Genomic DNA, 17,990 nt, shown 5'->3' on the forward strand with positions numbered 1-17,990 from the left:
AGAATTCATCCCTCAGATTGAAGACTAGACTAAGACAGAGCTGAGAAACTGGGAGGACGAGCAGAGGAGAAAGTTAGTTGATCAGACTCAAACAATTACAGCTCTATCCTGTTAAATCAATTAGATCAAGGAGCACAGTCGTCAGCATGGGAAATAATCATGAGCAAATAAACATGAGGACGGACTCGCACACGGGGAACAGAACACAGGAGGACAGCCGGGAGTCTTAATTGAGAAAATATTTATTGAATCATAATCGGTCTGGACAGATGAACAGTATTTATGTGGATGTTTGAGTCTGTCTCTGATCTTCTTTATGAGAAGGCTGCAGGGTGAGTCCCTCTACATGTGCTTACCTCCTCAGGTGCAGCTAATCACTGATGAAAGGCTCGCCACGCGCCGCTGTGCACCGGGACCCAAACATCTGGTCATCTGTAGACCTTTAGTACAGCTTACAGTTCAACAGAGAGGTTCTTCACATAAAACAAGGACCATCAGGTCTGACTGGCATTTCTCTCTTTTGGATCAACCAATCACAGCTCACACCTCGCAGCAGGCAGGTATCGTGATGGCTCGCCTACCTGTCGCTATGCATCCTGTTAGCGTGACAAGCTAGGCTAGCTAAGCGACAGATGCAGCCCTGAGATTGACTGACTGTAACTCAGTGATGTTTCACTTCTGGTTAAAACAGACATTTTTGCCGACTACTAATCCGTGAAATAAGCGTGTTGATGCATCAGTGTTTTTCTGATCTTTGGGGCGACTCGGGACGCGGTGCTTGAAAACAGGTCGGTCCCGGTCCAATTGCGACGTGTGGTCTCCTCACACAGACTCAATCTGATGACTTCAGTGTGGAGGAACTTGACCTGCCTGCACAGAGCTCTGACCTTTAACCCCTCTGAGCACCTTCGTGGCCAATGACAGCGCTGATTGCTGGCCAGGTGTTTTTTTTATCCAACATCAGCGCCTGACCTCAGAAATGCCCTTTTGGCTCTGATTCACAGACGCTCTGCACAAACCTCGTGGAAAGCCTTCTCTGGAGAGCGGTGGCTGTTTTGGCTGTAAAACCATCACATCTTGAAAAGCTGCCCAAAATATCCATTTTTTTCCTGTGTAGGAGTGTGGGAGACTTTTTTTCTCCAAACAAACAACCGACTGTTTCTGACAAACACATTCCTTAATTTCCCATGGCTGATCGAAGTGCGGCGCTGGATGCCTGTGTGCAGCGAGTCGCCCACTCATCTCCGTGAGCAGCAGGATGTAAAACCAGAGCGACTTGACCGGTGTGCGTCTTTGCCACTCTGGATGTTTTTCCATAAAAAACAACATCAGCAGGCGGCACAGCTCGCTGCCCACCAGCGTCGTTTTCCCCTCCACTGACTTCTCACCGGACGCTCCAGCTGTGCAGCACGCCACTGGTGTGTGAGCTGGCAGGAATAAGGAAGATCATTGGTGTTTGAATCTTTATGAATGTAGAGTCCAGAAGTCTGAACATCAGTCCAGTGAGACGCAGACAGAACATGCAGCGAACACATGTGTTCATGGAATCATGATTCCTGTCCTGGGAGCTGGAAGTGAGGCCTGGAATCATTCGCGCCCTCTGACAGACTCAATGAGACTCATCATGCTCATATTAGCGTCTTTAGCGTCACCCTGTCATCTGTATCATATTTACTGTTGTATGTAGAAGTCTTTCTTTATTGTTCTACGTTTGTACACGGAGGACTCAGCTTATTCAAGTGATCTGATGCCGATGACCACATCAGTTTAGAGAATAAAACATCAGGGACTTCGTCGTCCAGACGTTTGTTGGGTGCAGTGAAGTCGTCAGTCAGTCATTAATGAATCATATATCGTACGGCGCCAATTCATAACAAGCGTTATCTGGAGGCGCTTTACAAAAGAAGATACGGGAAGATTTCTCCTTCTCCGTGCATGAACGAGGACGGCGGTGGTTCGACAGTCCGATGGTGGAGGCTGGACGTCAGGGACATGGGATGGTTGCAGGGGGACGCACTAACAAGTCCTGAGACATGAGAGCTCAGGTGGTCAGTCACTAAGGTTCACAGATAGTATGGAGTCATCAGTCGAGGATTCCTTCAAATCCTTTCAATCCTGGTGAGATCTCAGGATGCTCATCGCTCCTCTCTCTGTGGTGTCTTAACACTCCTGCCGCCCCATTGGTCAGTTTGTCCTTCAGGCGTCCTACACCCGCTTTACTCTGATCTGATGGAGATAGACACCCGGCAGTCTTACCATCGCATTAGCATAGCGTTTAGTTGTGTTGAAGTAGGAGTTAACTATGGACATCGGTTGTGTCATTGTTTAGCCCGACCCGGTACATGTGAGAGTCACACATCACCCCGGGCCGTAGAAACGAGCCGCCCACATCAGGCTGCTTGTGGTGGCGGGTCTCAAACATTTGTGGGCGGTGTTTCTAAAAGCCGGACTGACGTGGGCTTTCTGCAGCAAGCTGGTTGTTTGAGCGGCTACACACCATGTCAGATTGTGATCAGTGAATCCTCCTGTGATTAACGGAAGAAGAAAAAGAACGCCACAGTTCAACCTTCCTCCTACTGTGGAGCCAACATGTGCACAAAGCCGGGGCGTCACAGGAAGCTCTGCCCACAGTGGCACCAGAGATCTGAAGCACCACCGGCTAGCGTGCCAAACAAGGCGCTTTATTAAACACACAGGGTTTAAGGAGCTAAAATAATCCCCGACAACAGAGAGAGGAGAAGAGGCAGAGCATCCAAGCCCAGATCAAAGCAGCAACAACACAGTAGGTTTCTGTGATCCGCCGCTCCGCAGCTCCTCACCTGTGTGTACATTTCCCACAAACGGCCTCCGGTGCTGATCATTAGCCGTGTTCTGGAGGAGCGGGCCGGATCGTTAGGAAACGCCACGCTGTTAGCTCTCTGCATCTGGGGTCACACTGCTGTTTGCTTTTCTTCTTTTGCTCAGTCTTATCTGCTCTCCTCCAAACATTTATCAACTTCCAGCTGTCAGGGGTTTTTTTTCTCCTCTTGTTGTTTCATAACTTGTTCAGATGGTCGAGCTGGAAAAACTCACCACCGTGTCAGCGCTGTGTTTGAAACTGAGCGCTTCAGTATACATTTCTAAGGCTGCCTGTAGCCGCGCTTTAGCCCAGATCAGCTTTACCCAGAGGAATTGTGGGTAATGTATGGAGGTGGTGATTCTTATTATCAATTAACATAATTCTATAAAGGGGGGGGGGGAGCGTGGACCGCCCTGCTCTGCTGAGCTTTGATCCCCTGCAGTCCTACTTACTCAGCGTTAAATGAAAAGATTTCCAAACCACGACTGGCGGTGTTTGTGTTCCGAGGCTTTTAAACGCCGTTTAGACGTTCATGTTTGGAAAGAAAGTGTTCGATTTTCCAGGTCAGTGATTTTCCAAAAGCTTCCCCCCAACATTTCCTGTGCAGAAGTATGAACTCTGCAGCTGATAATGAACAAGGTGGCCTGACTGCAGGGAACACAAATGAGCGGATCAGCCAGCGTGCACACACACACACACACACACACACACACACACACCCTGTCCCAGTGTGCTACTGTCTCAACTCATCAACAGTAAAATGAGATATCTGAACTTAATGCAGCGAGTTATTGATTTGGCTCTACGATGTAATCAGGACCCCGGCATGTTGACACACAAACATTACACACCAGAAGTCTGCTCTCCAGGGATCGCTCCGACCCGATCCAATCAGGTGCGTCGATGACTCACCGTATTGTTAGACTATAGGTCACCTTTTTGCAGAAGCTGAAAAGAAGGCGTGTGGCGAGCTCCACCTTCCAGTTCAGTGCTGCAGCGTGGTTTTGTTGATATTTTTTACATCTCCAACATTTATCGGACCCGTGGATGTTCTTTTGATCGACACACAAATTGCTGCAATTTAAGACACAACGATGGAATGAGATTTTTCACTTCTATATTTTCTCTTTTGTGAGTGTTTATCAGCAGAAGAATAAAATGTGAAAGATACTCAAACAGCGGCCGAGTGAACCTGAAGAAAACATCAAAAATAAGAGGGCTGTGTTTTTCTGCGGTGGTTAAAGGATTGATGGGCTGTTCCTTCCTGCTGAGGCGTCGTGCAGAGGCAGCCTGATATTCTCTGCTCGAGCCACAGTGTCAGATCCAGTGAGCACCTGATGATAATAAGCAAGATCCACCTGAGGAAATCTATTCTCATTACTCGATACGGCACGGTGGACGTATCGCATGCATTATTCATGCTGCCTGCAATATCTTCTTGACCTCTGTGAAGGACGTTTGGACAGACATTCATCCCAACAAAATTGGCCAATCACAGCCTCCAAATTGGACATATGCAAAATACAGAGGTGGCGTACGCTGTTGAATAATGCGCGTCTCTGCTGTGAGAGGGAAGTTTACGCTTAATGATGGCTGCCTGGCTCAACCTGATTGGCTGAACGTAGCTTTGACCTTTGACCTCCTCACATTTGAACGCCTCACGGCTGACCTTCCTCTGTTTATTTCAAAGAAAATATACCCTTCCTTTTTTAAGTGACACATCTACTGTAGGGCAACATGAGCAGTCACGTTCTGACACAGTTCTTACATAATTATTGATTTTTTTTTTGCAGCATGTTGCTAATTAGGTAGCGTCGGCTTTGTTGGATGCGGTGCAGCTGCAGCTTGTTATGGCTTCCTCTCTGCTGTCGCTAATGGAGAAGGTGAAGCGTGCGCAGCTTGGCGGACGCAGCAGGCTGACGTTCATGTTGCTCTGAAAGACGAGATCTGAAGGTTTCTCCTGTCCTTTTTTAACCTCCTGGCGAGAAAGCGCTCTTTGATGGCGCTCCTGTGGACTCCCCACCATAAACACAGAGCTGCAGATAATTCCACATGAACTGGTTTCATTCAGACCTTCTGATTTTATATCGTCAGTTCAGTAAAACACTTTGTCGCCATGAAAACAACGTTAGCGTTAGCGTTAGCCTTATGGTCGCTCCACGCTGATGTGGTGTTTACCAAACCAGATCAATAAGAAGTGACAGAAAAGGATGTGTGTCTAAGATCATTCATAATAATGACTAACACAGCCCAGCTGCTCGCCAGGGGGAGGCGCTGCTTGAGGACTAGCATAGCGGGTAACTCCTTGTGGCCCCAGATCAGTATAGGGGGCCTCTGAGGGCGAACACACTTAAACTAAAGCAGGGGCCCAAAATGTGCCCTGAGAGGGCCCTATCTGACAGCACTCACTCACGTTGCCCTGCTAAACGCTACATGCATTGATGCTGCATAAACCAAAGACTGTCAATAAAGTCAACAAAGGAAGATGGAGGAGGAATAATCTGTTTGTAGGAGACGGCTGCAGCTCATGATGCTCCACTACCCTGATTTAAACCAGACCAAACGAGTGCTGCTGCTAACGTTGCTAACTGGGCTTTTTACACACACGCACACGCAGACACACACACACACACACACACAGAGCAGAGGAGCAGTGAGAGCGTTGTGGACTTGGCGTGCTCGTGGCAGCTCTTACTCTGCGTTTGGATGAAGATGTTTCTGAGACTCTCACTGTGACAGGATTCTTCTTTGAAACAGAGGAGGATTAAAATCCACCTACATGCAGACTTGACCTCTTTATTTGTTTTGTGCTGTGTCACTGCTACAGTCATATTTCTGTTGGTGAAGAAATCACCTGAATGCAGCTTGTTGGTCGAGTGTCACAGCTGCCACTCTCCGTCTGTTTCCTTGAGATAAAAGTATTTTGTGTCTCTTTAAAGGACTTCACAGAAATGGAAGGATATGGACAGCATTACTTTATATTGAGGCTCAGCATAGCAGCTCCACACAAATGCAAAACAGCCAAAAGAGCTTTTAGCATGTTGTTGTGCCACAGCTTGCTATTTTCCCACAGATATATCAAAACAGCCGTCTTCTCAGATCTTCTGCCAATACTGCAGGAAGAACCTCTCTTTTGATTTCAATAGGCAACAAGGCAGCTTTGAAAGTCCAACAATATGGCCCCCGATACTTTGGGACAGATGGATCTCTGGAGGTTTGATTGCTGTTTGTTTTTTTTTTGTTGAGTTGCTCTTCTCGTTGTGTGTTTGCAGCCGTCTGGACGGCGTGGAGTTCGAGTGCGGCTGTGATATCCGTTGGATCCAGCTGTGGCAGCAGAGAGGAGAGGCCGGGCTCCACACACAGATGCTGTACTGCAGGAAGGGAGCCACCAAGATACGCCTGCACAACATGTACATCAACAACTGTGGTAAGAGCGGGGGGGCGATGGGAAAGTGGAGGGTGAGAAAAAAATGTCTGACAGAAGACGACAGGACAAGCAGGAGCAGGAAAGGAAGGGTTAAAAGGTGAAGGAGAGGAAGGAGAAGAGGAGCGAGGAGACGAGGGGAGATGAGGGGAGGGGGGAGGTGTGACAGAGTTCAGAGGGTGAATCTGATGTGAGGAGCTGTGTGTTGATTCTGACAGAGGCTGTAGACTCTGCAGTATTATCTCTGCTGGTGACTCATCCCTGACATCCAAAGAGTGTGTGTGTGTGTGTGTGTGTGTGGGGGTGGATTTGTGTGTGTGTCTATATGTGGATGCGTAACCCATTTTCTTCTTTGTACTAATTCTGTTACATTAATGAAAAGTGATTAAGTGATTTGGTGTGAAAATGTGTAGACAGGTGTGTACTAACATGAACAACACTGTGTGTGTGTGTGTGTGTGTGTGTGTGTTACTAGACTTACCAGAGATCAGTGTGAGCCACAGCAGTGTGTTGGTGATGGAGGGCGACAATGTGACGGTGAGCTGCAACGGATCTGGATCACCGGTGCCTGAAGTGGACTGGACAGTCAGCGGCCTGCACTCCATCAACACACACCTGGTGAGAAACGCACACACACACACACACGCACACACACACACACACACACACACACACACACACACACACACACACACACACACACTTTTATTTGAGTGTTTGCATTGTGTTATACGTGTAATCCTCTCGATTTGATCGAGGGGCTGCCACGTTGTTGGAAGAATGACATCCAGAAGGGATTTTTGAGCTGTAGCTAAAATAATTAAATATATGTCACAGCTTAAAGGTCCAAGCAGTGAGATCTGTAGTGACTGAAATGATGAGATGACCTTCAGGGTCAGGTGGACGCTGCTCGCTCGCCGCCATGAGAAACAGCTCCAGGATCATGTTTACCCTGACTGGAACGAATGGCACATTTTAGCTTGTGTCAAATAATCAAAAATCAAGTCGAGCTAACAGAGTTAAAAACATCTGGAGAACAGCTGGAGCCTATGATCCAGCTGTTTTTAGCTCTCTAATCAATGTGTGTGTGTGTGTGTGTGTGTGTGTGTGTGTGTGTGTGTGTGTTTTTATGCCGATGCTGAGCTGGTTCGGTTTAAGACCGAGGAGCCCGGGCTGAACCCACAGTGAGTCGGCTAACTCGCTAATCTGGCTCTCTGAGACGGGCCTCAGGGGCGTCACATCTGAAACAGCGGCAGAGAGATAAACAGCACACAGAGGAGAACAGCAGTTTGTGAAATCACTGTGCGGCTGCATTTGTCATCCGTGTCTTTAATGCTTTCAGTGACTGCACAGAGGAAAGTTACCTCAGCCTCAGGACGGATGTCTCCGGGGAGACAGATAGTGGAGCTCATCAGGATGAGTCAAGTGTTGGGTAACATGTCCAACTAAGGACAAGGAGGGAATCATAAGCATTATGTATGCTCACTTAAAGGACCAATCAGAGAGCTGCTCTCTTCCTGTGTGATCATGAAGGAAACATGCAGCAGCCAGTATGTCCTCCTTCTAACTTTAGATTCTGCTCCTGAATGCTCTGGATCTGATTGGACCAGAGAAGGTAGGCGGGGCTTTGAAGGCCGTTTTGGACGCCCCTGGGTTTGCCAGATATGAGAGCAGTTATCAGGTGAACAGGTGTTGCAGCGATGGAAGCGGGCAGTGGAACTGCTTCAGATAGAAGTGATTGTACCCGAGCTAAAAAGCCTCTGCATGTTTCAAACTACTTTACAATTTAGACTGCAGTACCCATTTTAAACACAGAGCTACAAATTGCTTTTTGAGCCTTCATATTATTGAATATCTATCTTTTATCTGCTCACCTTCTGCAGTCTAATGTTTACTGGCCGAACATCCACTCCATCAACCTGACTCTGTTCAACATCAGCCGCGACGACAACAACTTCCAGCTGACCTGCATCTCAGAGAACGTGGTGGGGATGACCAACTCCTCCATCCAGCTCAATGTCCAATGTGAGTCCAACTTCTCCTCCCACTTCCCCCTACAGGAACCTCAGACTGCACTGCATCACTCACCCGTCTGCAGTAAACACATTTCTGCTTCTCCTTAAAGATGACTCTGTGCACCTCTGGGCTTAAATCAGCACATTAATAAGCAACATCATTCCCTTACAGTTGGTGTTAATGCTGCCCATTTGCCCCGTTAAAGACGCTTTGTTGACACACAATATTTGCTCATTCAGACTAATTTGTATAATTAATCTCATATTTGCAGAGCTTTATTGTTTAACACAATCAAGGTCAACGGTGGGGCTTCAGGGATCTCCTTTTGTTTCACATTTAATGAAGTAGCTTAGCCCGCGGTGTGTGCGTACTGTGAGAACAACGACATGTAAGAAAATGTATAATGCGTCCACACTGAGCAAACACCATGTAACTAGAGGGGCTTTAATTTGACTTTAAAGGGATCTCTTAGGTTTAACATGAACATTGTTGAAGTAACCCTCAGTCTGATAAATGCTGGTTGTTTTTTATAGTTTTAAAGGGGAAGTACATCCATATCAGATCATTTCTGTTAACTTCTTTTATGACCTAATGAGGGAGAGAAGATGTTAAAAAGTGCTGCTGCTGGTTGGATCTGCAGCTATTTGCCATGTCCAATAATGGAAAAATATCTGAGGTTGCATCAGGTTGCATCTAGCGTTTGATGGTGCAGTCTGCACTCGCTCGTGTCTTTTTAGGCGTATTTGTCACACCGGTACAGACGCAGCGCACTCTTATCACATCTTCTCCATCACATGTAACGGTGAGGGAGAAGCTGGAGTCCTGCTGGCTGTGTTGTTGTCAGAGCTGTGTTTACATGGACGGGACGGCAGGCTCCTCCCCTTGTGTATAAAAGCTGTTTGAGTCAAGAAGAAGAACATACTCACTGATTATTAGGATGGAGAGTTTTTACATCATTCTGTGTCAGTTTACATGAAGCTACCAGCTAACTAAAGAGTGCTAACATTAACATGCTAACAAGCTACCAGCTAACTAAAGAGCGCTAACATTAGCATGCTAACAAGCTACCAGCTAACTAAAGAGCGCTAACATTAGCATGCTAACAAGCTACCAGCTAACTAAAGAGCGCTAACATTAGCTTGCTAACAAGCTACCAGCTAACTAAAGAGCACTAACATTAGCATGCTAACAAGCTGCCAGCTATCTAAAGAGCACCAACATTAGCATGCTAAAAAGCTACCAGCTAACTAAAGAGCGCTAACATTAGCATGCTAACACAACAATGCAGCTCGAGCCGAGGAGGATTTTCTCTGCTGCTTGAGCTTACTGGTGATTAACTATGATGCGTTCTTAATGATGACTCTTGGTGGGAATGTGAGAGGATGAAGGTGAGAGGAGAGCGGAGGCTTCAGTTTGGAGGAGGTGTGGCCAAACACACTTGTTTTGGTTTCAGGATGCTGCTAAAGGGCGACATCTACTGGATCAATAAGTCACACACTCGTCCTTTAAAGGCTCTTCATACAGCATGACAATCTGAACCATCTGCTAATGCAACCCATGTGATATATGCTAAAAAATCAACAACATAACAATCCCGCGCCTGTGGGAGAAGTGCAGATAAACGGCTTTATTTCTGCATCAAAGTGTTGGAATGACAAACTGAAGCTTCTCCGCTGTAGAGCCGTGAGGCTGGTGTGACCAGGCGTATGTGTCATGTAGTTTATCCAAGATTAATGCAGGGTCAGTAGAGGTTTGCAAAGTGTTGAATTCAGCATGGACACGGTAGTGAGTCACAGCCTCCATCCAGCATGAAGCAACTGAGCTAATCATCAGAGTGCTGACTGAAGGCTTCAGATGTGACATCGGCTTTGTCTGAAGATGTGCAGCTCAAACACGAAATGATTATTTTATCAGTTGTAGTAAAATGTCCTTCTGACCACGTGCACCATGGGTTGGTCTAATCTTCATAGTTTCGGGTTGGATGGATGTTCCAGTTTCGTGAGAGACGGCACAGTTTGAGGAAGGTGGTATTAACTCAAAGTGTCGATGTGACATTTGTTCACTTGACAGCTTCATTGTGAGGCTGCTGCCAGTCAATTATTTAGTGAGGCATTCATCAATGTCTGCTGCACCTGTTTGTTCAGAGACGAGCCGCTGCAGATAGACAGCAGCAGTCGGCTCTGTTCTGAACACGCCGCTGACTGTGAATGTGAACGACCAATGAGAAGAGTCCACAGAAAGCCAGAGGTAATAATGTTTGAAAAACAGCGCAGTGCCAACACCGTCATTATTCTCTATATTCATAAAACCAGTGTTTTTATGAGCAGGACATGTTTAATTCAACATGTTTATATGAAATGCATCTGCACAAAGGGATGTATATCATTCGCATAAAAGGTCAGCGTTGGTATTTCTATATCTTTGGATGTATGTAGCAGTTAAAGCCATGACCTTCCAGATTCATAAGATTACGTTTTTTCATTCAAACTGAGTCTCGTACCTCCTCACACCTCCATATTCTCCTTAAAAGTCACATTATGCACCATGTTTCTCTGCAAACCCCCCAATGATGAGAAAAGTCCGTCCTCTGTGTGTGCACAAACAGACTGTTTATGACATCACAAAGGGCAGTAGCCCCTCCCCCAGGTGGGTGACACTCCCACAGCTAGGTGTTTGTTCTGCCCTCTGAGTCTGCCTTCTCACCGTAAACAATAGGACATGGAGCCAGAAAGCAGCGAGTACACCCGAGCCCTTCCAGAGAGGGGGCGTGGTCAGACACAGCTCATTTACATATTTAAAGCTACAGACACAGAAACAGCCTGTTCTGAGCAGGGCTGAAATAGAGGGGTTTATAGACATGATCAAATACAGGATCAGAGTGTTGCATCAACCTGTCAGTAAGGTGTCGATGTAAAATCAGGGTCTGTATACAGCAGGATATCTGTTAGTTAGTACGTTTGTTGTTTTCCCCTGAGGGGAAATTCTTTTGCTCTGTTTCATATTTCATATTCAGCAGAGTTCCTCAAGAGCGAGCAGGACGGGGTGGTGACGTTTATATCCTGTGACGGGCGAACAACTGTAGACTGTCTGAAAGAGTCGTGTGATCTGCCTGCATTTTGTTTCCTGTTCTCCAGCATGTTCTTCTCCACTTAGTATCAAGACAAATCCTCTCATCGTTGAGTCCCCCTGGCGTGGATCCTCTCTGGCTGTGAGGTGCATGAAGTAAAAGAAGAAACTGTTAAATACTAACGTTGTCGCTCCGTGTAAGGAGGCTCAGGACCTCGAGTGCCGGCGGCTGGGAGCCCGACTCCTTCTCCTTCTCCGGCTTCTGACTCTGTCAACGGTCCCTTCTCTAAAATAAAGGCACAAAAAGCCCACAAATAAATCACAGAAATAACTGCACTGTAATAGATAACTGTTTTAATAGACGGACGACATGGCCCTCTGAATATGTCACAGCATCAGATCAGAAACATTTGAGTGTGAAGGATTCTGTTCGTTAGTGAATCAAAGAACGAGGACGTCCAGGAAGACGAGTGTTTGTTCTGACCGTGTGGTCTGTACCGTCTGGACGCTTGGAGCCAGGAAGAGACATCGTTCTTCTCTCTAATGGCAGCTTTGATGGACTTGTTTTGGAGGCTTAAATATATCATGTATTAATGACGAGAACAGTGTAAAAGAGTGATTCACAACAGGAAAAAAAACCTCCTTTATCAAGCAGAACAGGAGAATTATGCAGGTACGTTGAGAATGCAATGAGGTGTTGCAGAGTCACAAACCAAGTGAAATTGATGTCGCCAATTAGCAAGAATAAACCCTCCAGCCTGCACGAAAGCTGAGCCATGATCTGAGCGCAAAGACACAAGAAAAAAAAAAACATAACCGTCAGCAATGATTTGGTAAGCGTCACAATGTGCTGACTATATCCAGCCTGTGAATTACAGCATGCATGTCAGCTCTTACATAAGTTCACCCTGTGGATTAGCTCGGGGAAGATTAGGGACACACTCTATTCACAGCCAATATTTATCAAAGGTGCCTGACATTTTTCTCTTTGTAGCGCGCTAGCTGATGTCGAGCACAATCTATTGTGGCTGTTTGTAATGCATCACGCTGCAGGACAGGGGCAGATTTGTCACCAATTCAAACACTCCCCACTGAAGCAGAGCTGCTAAGGACTATGCAGGAATGACAGATTGACTTTGCAACATCTTGTCTTCAGGGCTTCCTCCGCACGGACGCTATGGATGTACATCTCCAGGCAGTTTCCCTTTCTGTTGACACTCTCTGCTGGTGCTGCAAATTAACTTATTAATTTTTCACCACATGCTCTGATGGTAATTACATTTCCTCCCCTGTGCAGCCTATTGTCTCTGGAAATGTCATAAAATAGCTCAAACTGCTTCTCTGATTAGAGAGTAATCTGATTGACAGGGAAATTACCAACCGTCAAGTAACATTCTCTGCATTCAGAGATGACTTCCCCATTTTAGAGGAACTGTAATTAACCACAATGCAAATTCTGCAGAGCCTTTGTCCTGTCGCTGTCTCAAACAATAGCCACTCCACGGCTTCGTGGACTTGCATAACTTCACGTTTTTACACAACATATAACTCTCGATTTAGAACCACGCGCTGACTTTGTGAACGGCTCTTTTCCCTCAGCTGCTGCAGAGCTTGTAGCTGCTGTCGGCTCGTCGGCTGTTCGTGGCAGCTCACATACAGTAGATTCCTTCTTGGACATCAAACCCCTGCAACATTCACTCCACTGTTCCACTCAACCTTTGATGATCAAACTATATCGTTTAAATCCTCATGAATAGACCAAACCGACATTTAAAACATTTAACACGTATATTTCGTATATCTCTTTTTTTATAGTTATCATCAACAAGACTCGAAGATTGTCTCAGAAAATCTTTTAATCGTTGGTTAACTCCCCGAGGTGATTTAAACTCACACGGTTCGTTGCATGAAATAATTACAACAAAAACATCCTTTTAATTTATCCCTTTATGAATCTCAAATAAACTAAAGTCCCAACCAAACTGATATATCAGAATATATCTTAAGATCCATGGAAGATCAGTTTAAATCGTCTTTTTAGTGTTTTTTATTAATCCACAGAAACACAAGGAAGTGATCCATCGACACAGACGTTCACTTATCCAAAAAAACTCAAAATACTTAAAATAATCCAGCAAAGAGGCGATCGATCTCTGGAGTATCAGAAGAAACAAGTAGCATCTCCCCTGGATCCAGGCGGATGAATACGCCGCTCAGTCTTTGTCTGTGTAATCGGAGGAGGGAATCTTTCTTTGAGACTTTTCAGAACTACTAAACTCCGTTCGATCTGCAGAGTCTCTTTGCACCTTTAAGAAAAAAATAAAGACCCAGCTCTGTTTGAACAAAGACGACCTGAAGGAAGATGACGATGATGAAGATATTTACAGCTCTGCCTCTGGTCACTTCCTGTCAGCACCTGTGTGAAAAAGGTTTTAATGAATAGTGATGCGGTCAGATACAGGTTAAGGTATCTGACCCCCCCCCCCCCCCCCCCCGGACATAGACTGTAAAACATGGAGGTAAATCACGTCACCCTCTGATTTGTAAAACAGAGTTTTAAAAGCTCACAGCTACAACACACCCACGTATCTCTGTTATCAAGAAGGGATGAATTATAGATGACATATCCCGTCCTCAGAACACTTTCTTTAATCCAGCTTTGAACTTGTTTCTCTGGGAAGTTTAACATGCGTGTTCGTGGCTCTTTCTAGCTTTAAGTGCACATTATCAGTATTAGCTTCAACTTTCTTTTTTTTTAAGTTTGCTTTTTTTCGATAAGATACCCTCGGCACAGAGATAATAAGAGCGTCTTTGTCCAGAGGCGGTGCTGACTGACTGTCCCTTATAGAAGAACCTCTGAGTCCATGTGTTGACTCTAATCTGGACAGGTATCTCTGTGCTGCGTCTCCCAGGTTCGAACCTTCATGGCAGCATCCTTCAGCCTGGAGGGAATATGTAGGGAGGTCTGTCCTGTGCTGCTCTCCTTGTCCCCGGCAGCCATGATGTCCTATCTGTAGTCTGAGGCTGCAACATGGCATTCCTAATGAGCCAGCAGTGTTACCGCTAGATAACGTAGCACAACTAGCCTTGTATTCTCTCTGATCAAAGCCGTGTACTTATCAAAGCTTGTCATCTGTTTGAGCTCCACGAGGACACCGTGTTGTTACGGACCAGTACGGAGCGCCGTTCTGATTTGTATTGTATTGACTGAGACTGGGCTGACAGCCACGCTGACGGGAAAATGGATCGGCCCCTAACTGTCCATCAACGGGAGAATTTAGTTTCTTGCTCTCTCTCTTTCTGTCTTCAGGCCGAGCAGATCCCTTCATGCCCATCGTCCTCCCTCCTCTCCGATTCTTTCTCTCATCTTTATCTTTTCTCTTTCTTCCTGTACTCAAATTCACAGCTCTGCTCACACCCCCTCACCAGCACGCTCAAACACACACACACACACACACACACACACACACACACGCCTCAGCCTTTAGTTCAATTGAATGACTTTATTGTCACTATTGTCTAGCAGGAACAAAATCACCAAGGCAATTTATGAAACGACAGCTTTCAAACATTAATAAATGTTATTTTTTTCCGGTGTCTGTCCTGGATGATTATTTGGTTTAAAACAGAAGCGTTCCACTCTGCAGCTTCAGACAGTTATGATCACGAGTGCTGAAATCAACAGCTACTTTTATTACGATTTAATTTGACTCTCATTTATAAATGAATCCAACACAGCGTGTGAGAGGAAATGCAGCAGTCAGATTAAAGACTAGAGCCCGGGTCACATGACACCTCGTCACACTGAAGGTCACTCACTTTGATTAGGAGGGTTCAGTCCGTCAAGCGGGCCGTCTGGGTTAGAATCCGGTAACAGACAAATGAATGGCGCCTTATGAGCGCGTGTGGAGGCGCTCTTTTATTTATCCTATGAAAACGTCCAATCAGGCGAAACATTCAAACAGCAGCGTCTCCGTCTCTGTAGCGTCCTCCTCCATCTTGGATAGATTGATAACAACACATCTGTGTTTACGTCATGTCTTCCCACCACAGACTGCCCCGCCCGTCTGTCCGCCGGGGACGGAGCGACTCAGGAAGATTTCAGAGTCGGGCTGAAACGCCACTTTCAGGCGTGCGTGTGTGAAAACAGCGTTCATTGATTAACGTGTTGCACAAAACAGCATCTGTGTGTGGCTGCAGGATTCTCCTAATGACATCACATGTGCAAACATTATCTCGCCATATTAGCAGATTGCTCACTCATGCTCCTATAGAAACGGCATTCAGTAACAGACAAATCAGCGGTGCCTAATGAATGTGTGTGTGTGTGTGTGTGTGTGTGTGTGGAGGCGGCTGGGTAGGTTTGGCGAGGGGGCGGCTGGTTTGTAGAACAGACAGAGAGAGACTGCCAGGTATTACCGTCTGCCAAATATTTCCTTTTTGATGATGTAGCTGCAACAGTGACTCAGTGCAAAGACAAATCAGGGGATGAATTGTTCCTGAAATGTATCTGATGGTATTAAAGTGATAAATTGCCTCTCGGCTTGGCGGCGTCGTGGATTTAGAGGTGTGTTTCTGTATGTCAAAAAGAGGTTCTCTGTGCTCGTTCACGCAGACGAGATTTCTCTGTCTTTTTCCAGCCAGATGAATCCCTCTCTCTGCTAACTCTCCTGACCCTCCCACTTTTTTTACTGCAATACAGAAAACACACAGTGAGGAAACACACCTGCCTCCCAGCTCACATGTCTCCTGGAACAAGACTCGACCGCTCTTTGATCATGTCTGTAAACCCCTCGAGAACAGGCTGTTTCTGTGTCTGTAGCTTTAAATATGTAAATGAGCTGTGTCTGGCCACGCCCCCTCTCTGGAAGGGGAATGTGACGTTCTGCAGAGGGCAGACTTTTTGTGGTTGTGACCCTTTCATGAAAACGCTCTGTCGTTCAGCGAGATCAGTTGAGTCATGTTTAATGAAGCCAGCTAACCGACACACACCTTGTTACTGTAACACTCATTAACTCATCTTCAAACAGAATCTGCCAGCGAGGTAACTTGTTTTGATTTTCTCCTTGGTCCCTGCAGTCCCTCCTGTCATTCTGAGACTGGCGGAGCCCGAGCTGCGCCACGACACCTGCATCGAGTTCACGGTTCGCGGCTACCCTCACCCTAAGCTGCGTTGGTTCCACAAGCACAAGGAGATTCTCCAGAACGATTACATCCGCACTGAGATGGACTTCTACCAGGACTACCTGGAGGGCTGTCTAACTTTCCAGAACCCGACGCACATCAACAACGGAAACTACACCCTGGAGGCCAGCAACCCTCTGGGAACGGTTACAAAAACGGTGTATGGTCACTTCCTCATGGCGCCGGGCCCCGAAGACGAGGGTGAGTGGATGCTTCCTGACAGGTTGCTATTCTTTGCAGGGCTCGTGGCAGCGATGTCCCCACAATCACAGTCAAGAGTATACTCAGGGGTGAAATGGCAGCTATACGAAGGGTATTAACACACTTTTTTACCGCCTGAACATCCTTTTTATTCTTCTGGATTTTAATAAGCGTAAGAGGAGAGAAGAAATCCTGCCAACTTACTCCCCAATTCCCAAAAGAGCTGTATGGCCCACTTCTTGGGAAGAGTCTCCTACTAGTTGAATTTCGTGTTTAAACTACCTGTTGGGAGAATTACAGGTTTCTTTCCAGGTGGGAAACTATTGGGAGCTTTTAGTTGTTATTAAAAATCTCCCTACAGCCGATCCCTGCTGGCTGGATCACAGCCAGGGTTCGTCCACAGTTCAATCAGGTAGATGTTTCACTTACAGTTCACAGCGAGTTCACAGGAAGGGAGGAAAGAAAACCCACAAAGACCAGCAAATTTCTCCTCATGGTCAATATTCCAAGGTGTCTCGATTATTTGACATGGAGTGACTTTCTCTGTCTTCTCTTTCTGCAGATGTAGTGGAACTAGGTGAGTGTTTCTGAGCTCAGATGTCACCCTGCTCCTCTCTCTTTTTTTATGTTGTCTTTTTTTTTTTACTATTCGTTTGTTTGTTAGTTCGTTTTTATGCACACACACACGCACAGATGTGTTGTTGGAATATTAATCTTAAGGTTGCTACCATGGAGAAATTTGTTTGCTTTGTGCCGTAGTTTATCTGGACCCTGACAGAACGATAGCGCTCCTGCAGCAAAATGGTTTCAACAAACAAACAGAAAGACAGATCCTGCTTTTTGTCGTCTGAGTTAAATCTTTAGCTGTAAAATCGTCTCCTTTGAACAAAAGCTCGATTTTAGTCTTGAAGCAGAGCTGCACTCTCACTCGTGGAGATCCGACGTCTCTGATGATGCAACAGTTTCTGGGCTCTGACGCCTTGGTCGACCATTCAGTTCCCCCACGTGCTGATCAATGATTAAAAACCCCACGACTCACAGAGGCAACATCAGCCTATTAAATGATGATATACTAATAATACTGAGGAGCACCTGGATGATGTTTGTCTTTTAGACACGGGGAGTGGAGAGAGTGAGGAATGACATGTGAGAAAGGAGCCACCACGTTCATGCAGCGTGCAGCGTGCACCCTGACCAGTAGATGACGTGGTCCGCCACGTGGATCCGTTTATCAGACGAGAAGGAAAAGTAGCCCTTCCC

The 17,990-nt window shown here is 46.1% G+C and overlaps 1 protein-coding gene across 4 annotated transcripts in view; it reads left to right on the forward strand.

The window, feature by feature from the left end:
• The window catches only part of LOC306821226 (NT-3 growth factor receptor-like), a 180,401-nt gene that overhangs the window by 81,680 nt on the left and 80,731 nt on the right, over positions 1-17,990 (forward strand). For 3 of the 4 annotated variants that reach the window (XM_079339517.1, XM_079339519.1, XM_079339520.1), the window contains 5 exons: positions 6,112-6,266; positions 6,739-6,881; positions 8,147-8,288; positions 16,425-16,730; positions 17,293-17,307. In XM_079339517.1, coding sequence (XP_079195643.1) covers positions 6,112-6,266; positions 6,739-6,881; positions 8,147-8,288; positions 16,425-16,730; positions 17,293-17,307 — 761 coding nt within the window. The remainder of the gene's footprint in view (positions 1-6,111; positions 6,267-6,738; positions 6,882-8,146; positions 8,289-16,424; positions 16,731-17,292; positions 17,308-17,990) is intronic. The other variant, XM_079339518.1, reaches the window with a different exon arrangement.

The sequence above is a fragment of the Symphodus melops genome, assembly GCF_947650265.1.
Source record: "Symphodus melops genome assembly, chromosome: 3".
In the NCBI taxonomy this organism is placed as follows: domain Eukaryota; kingdom Metazoa; phylum Chordata; class Actinopteri; order Labriformes; family Labridae; genus Symphodus; species Symphodus melops.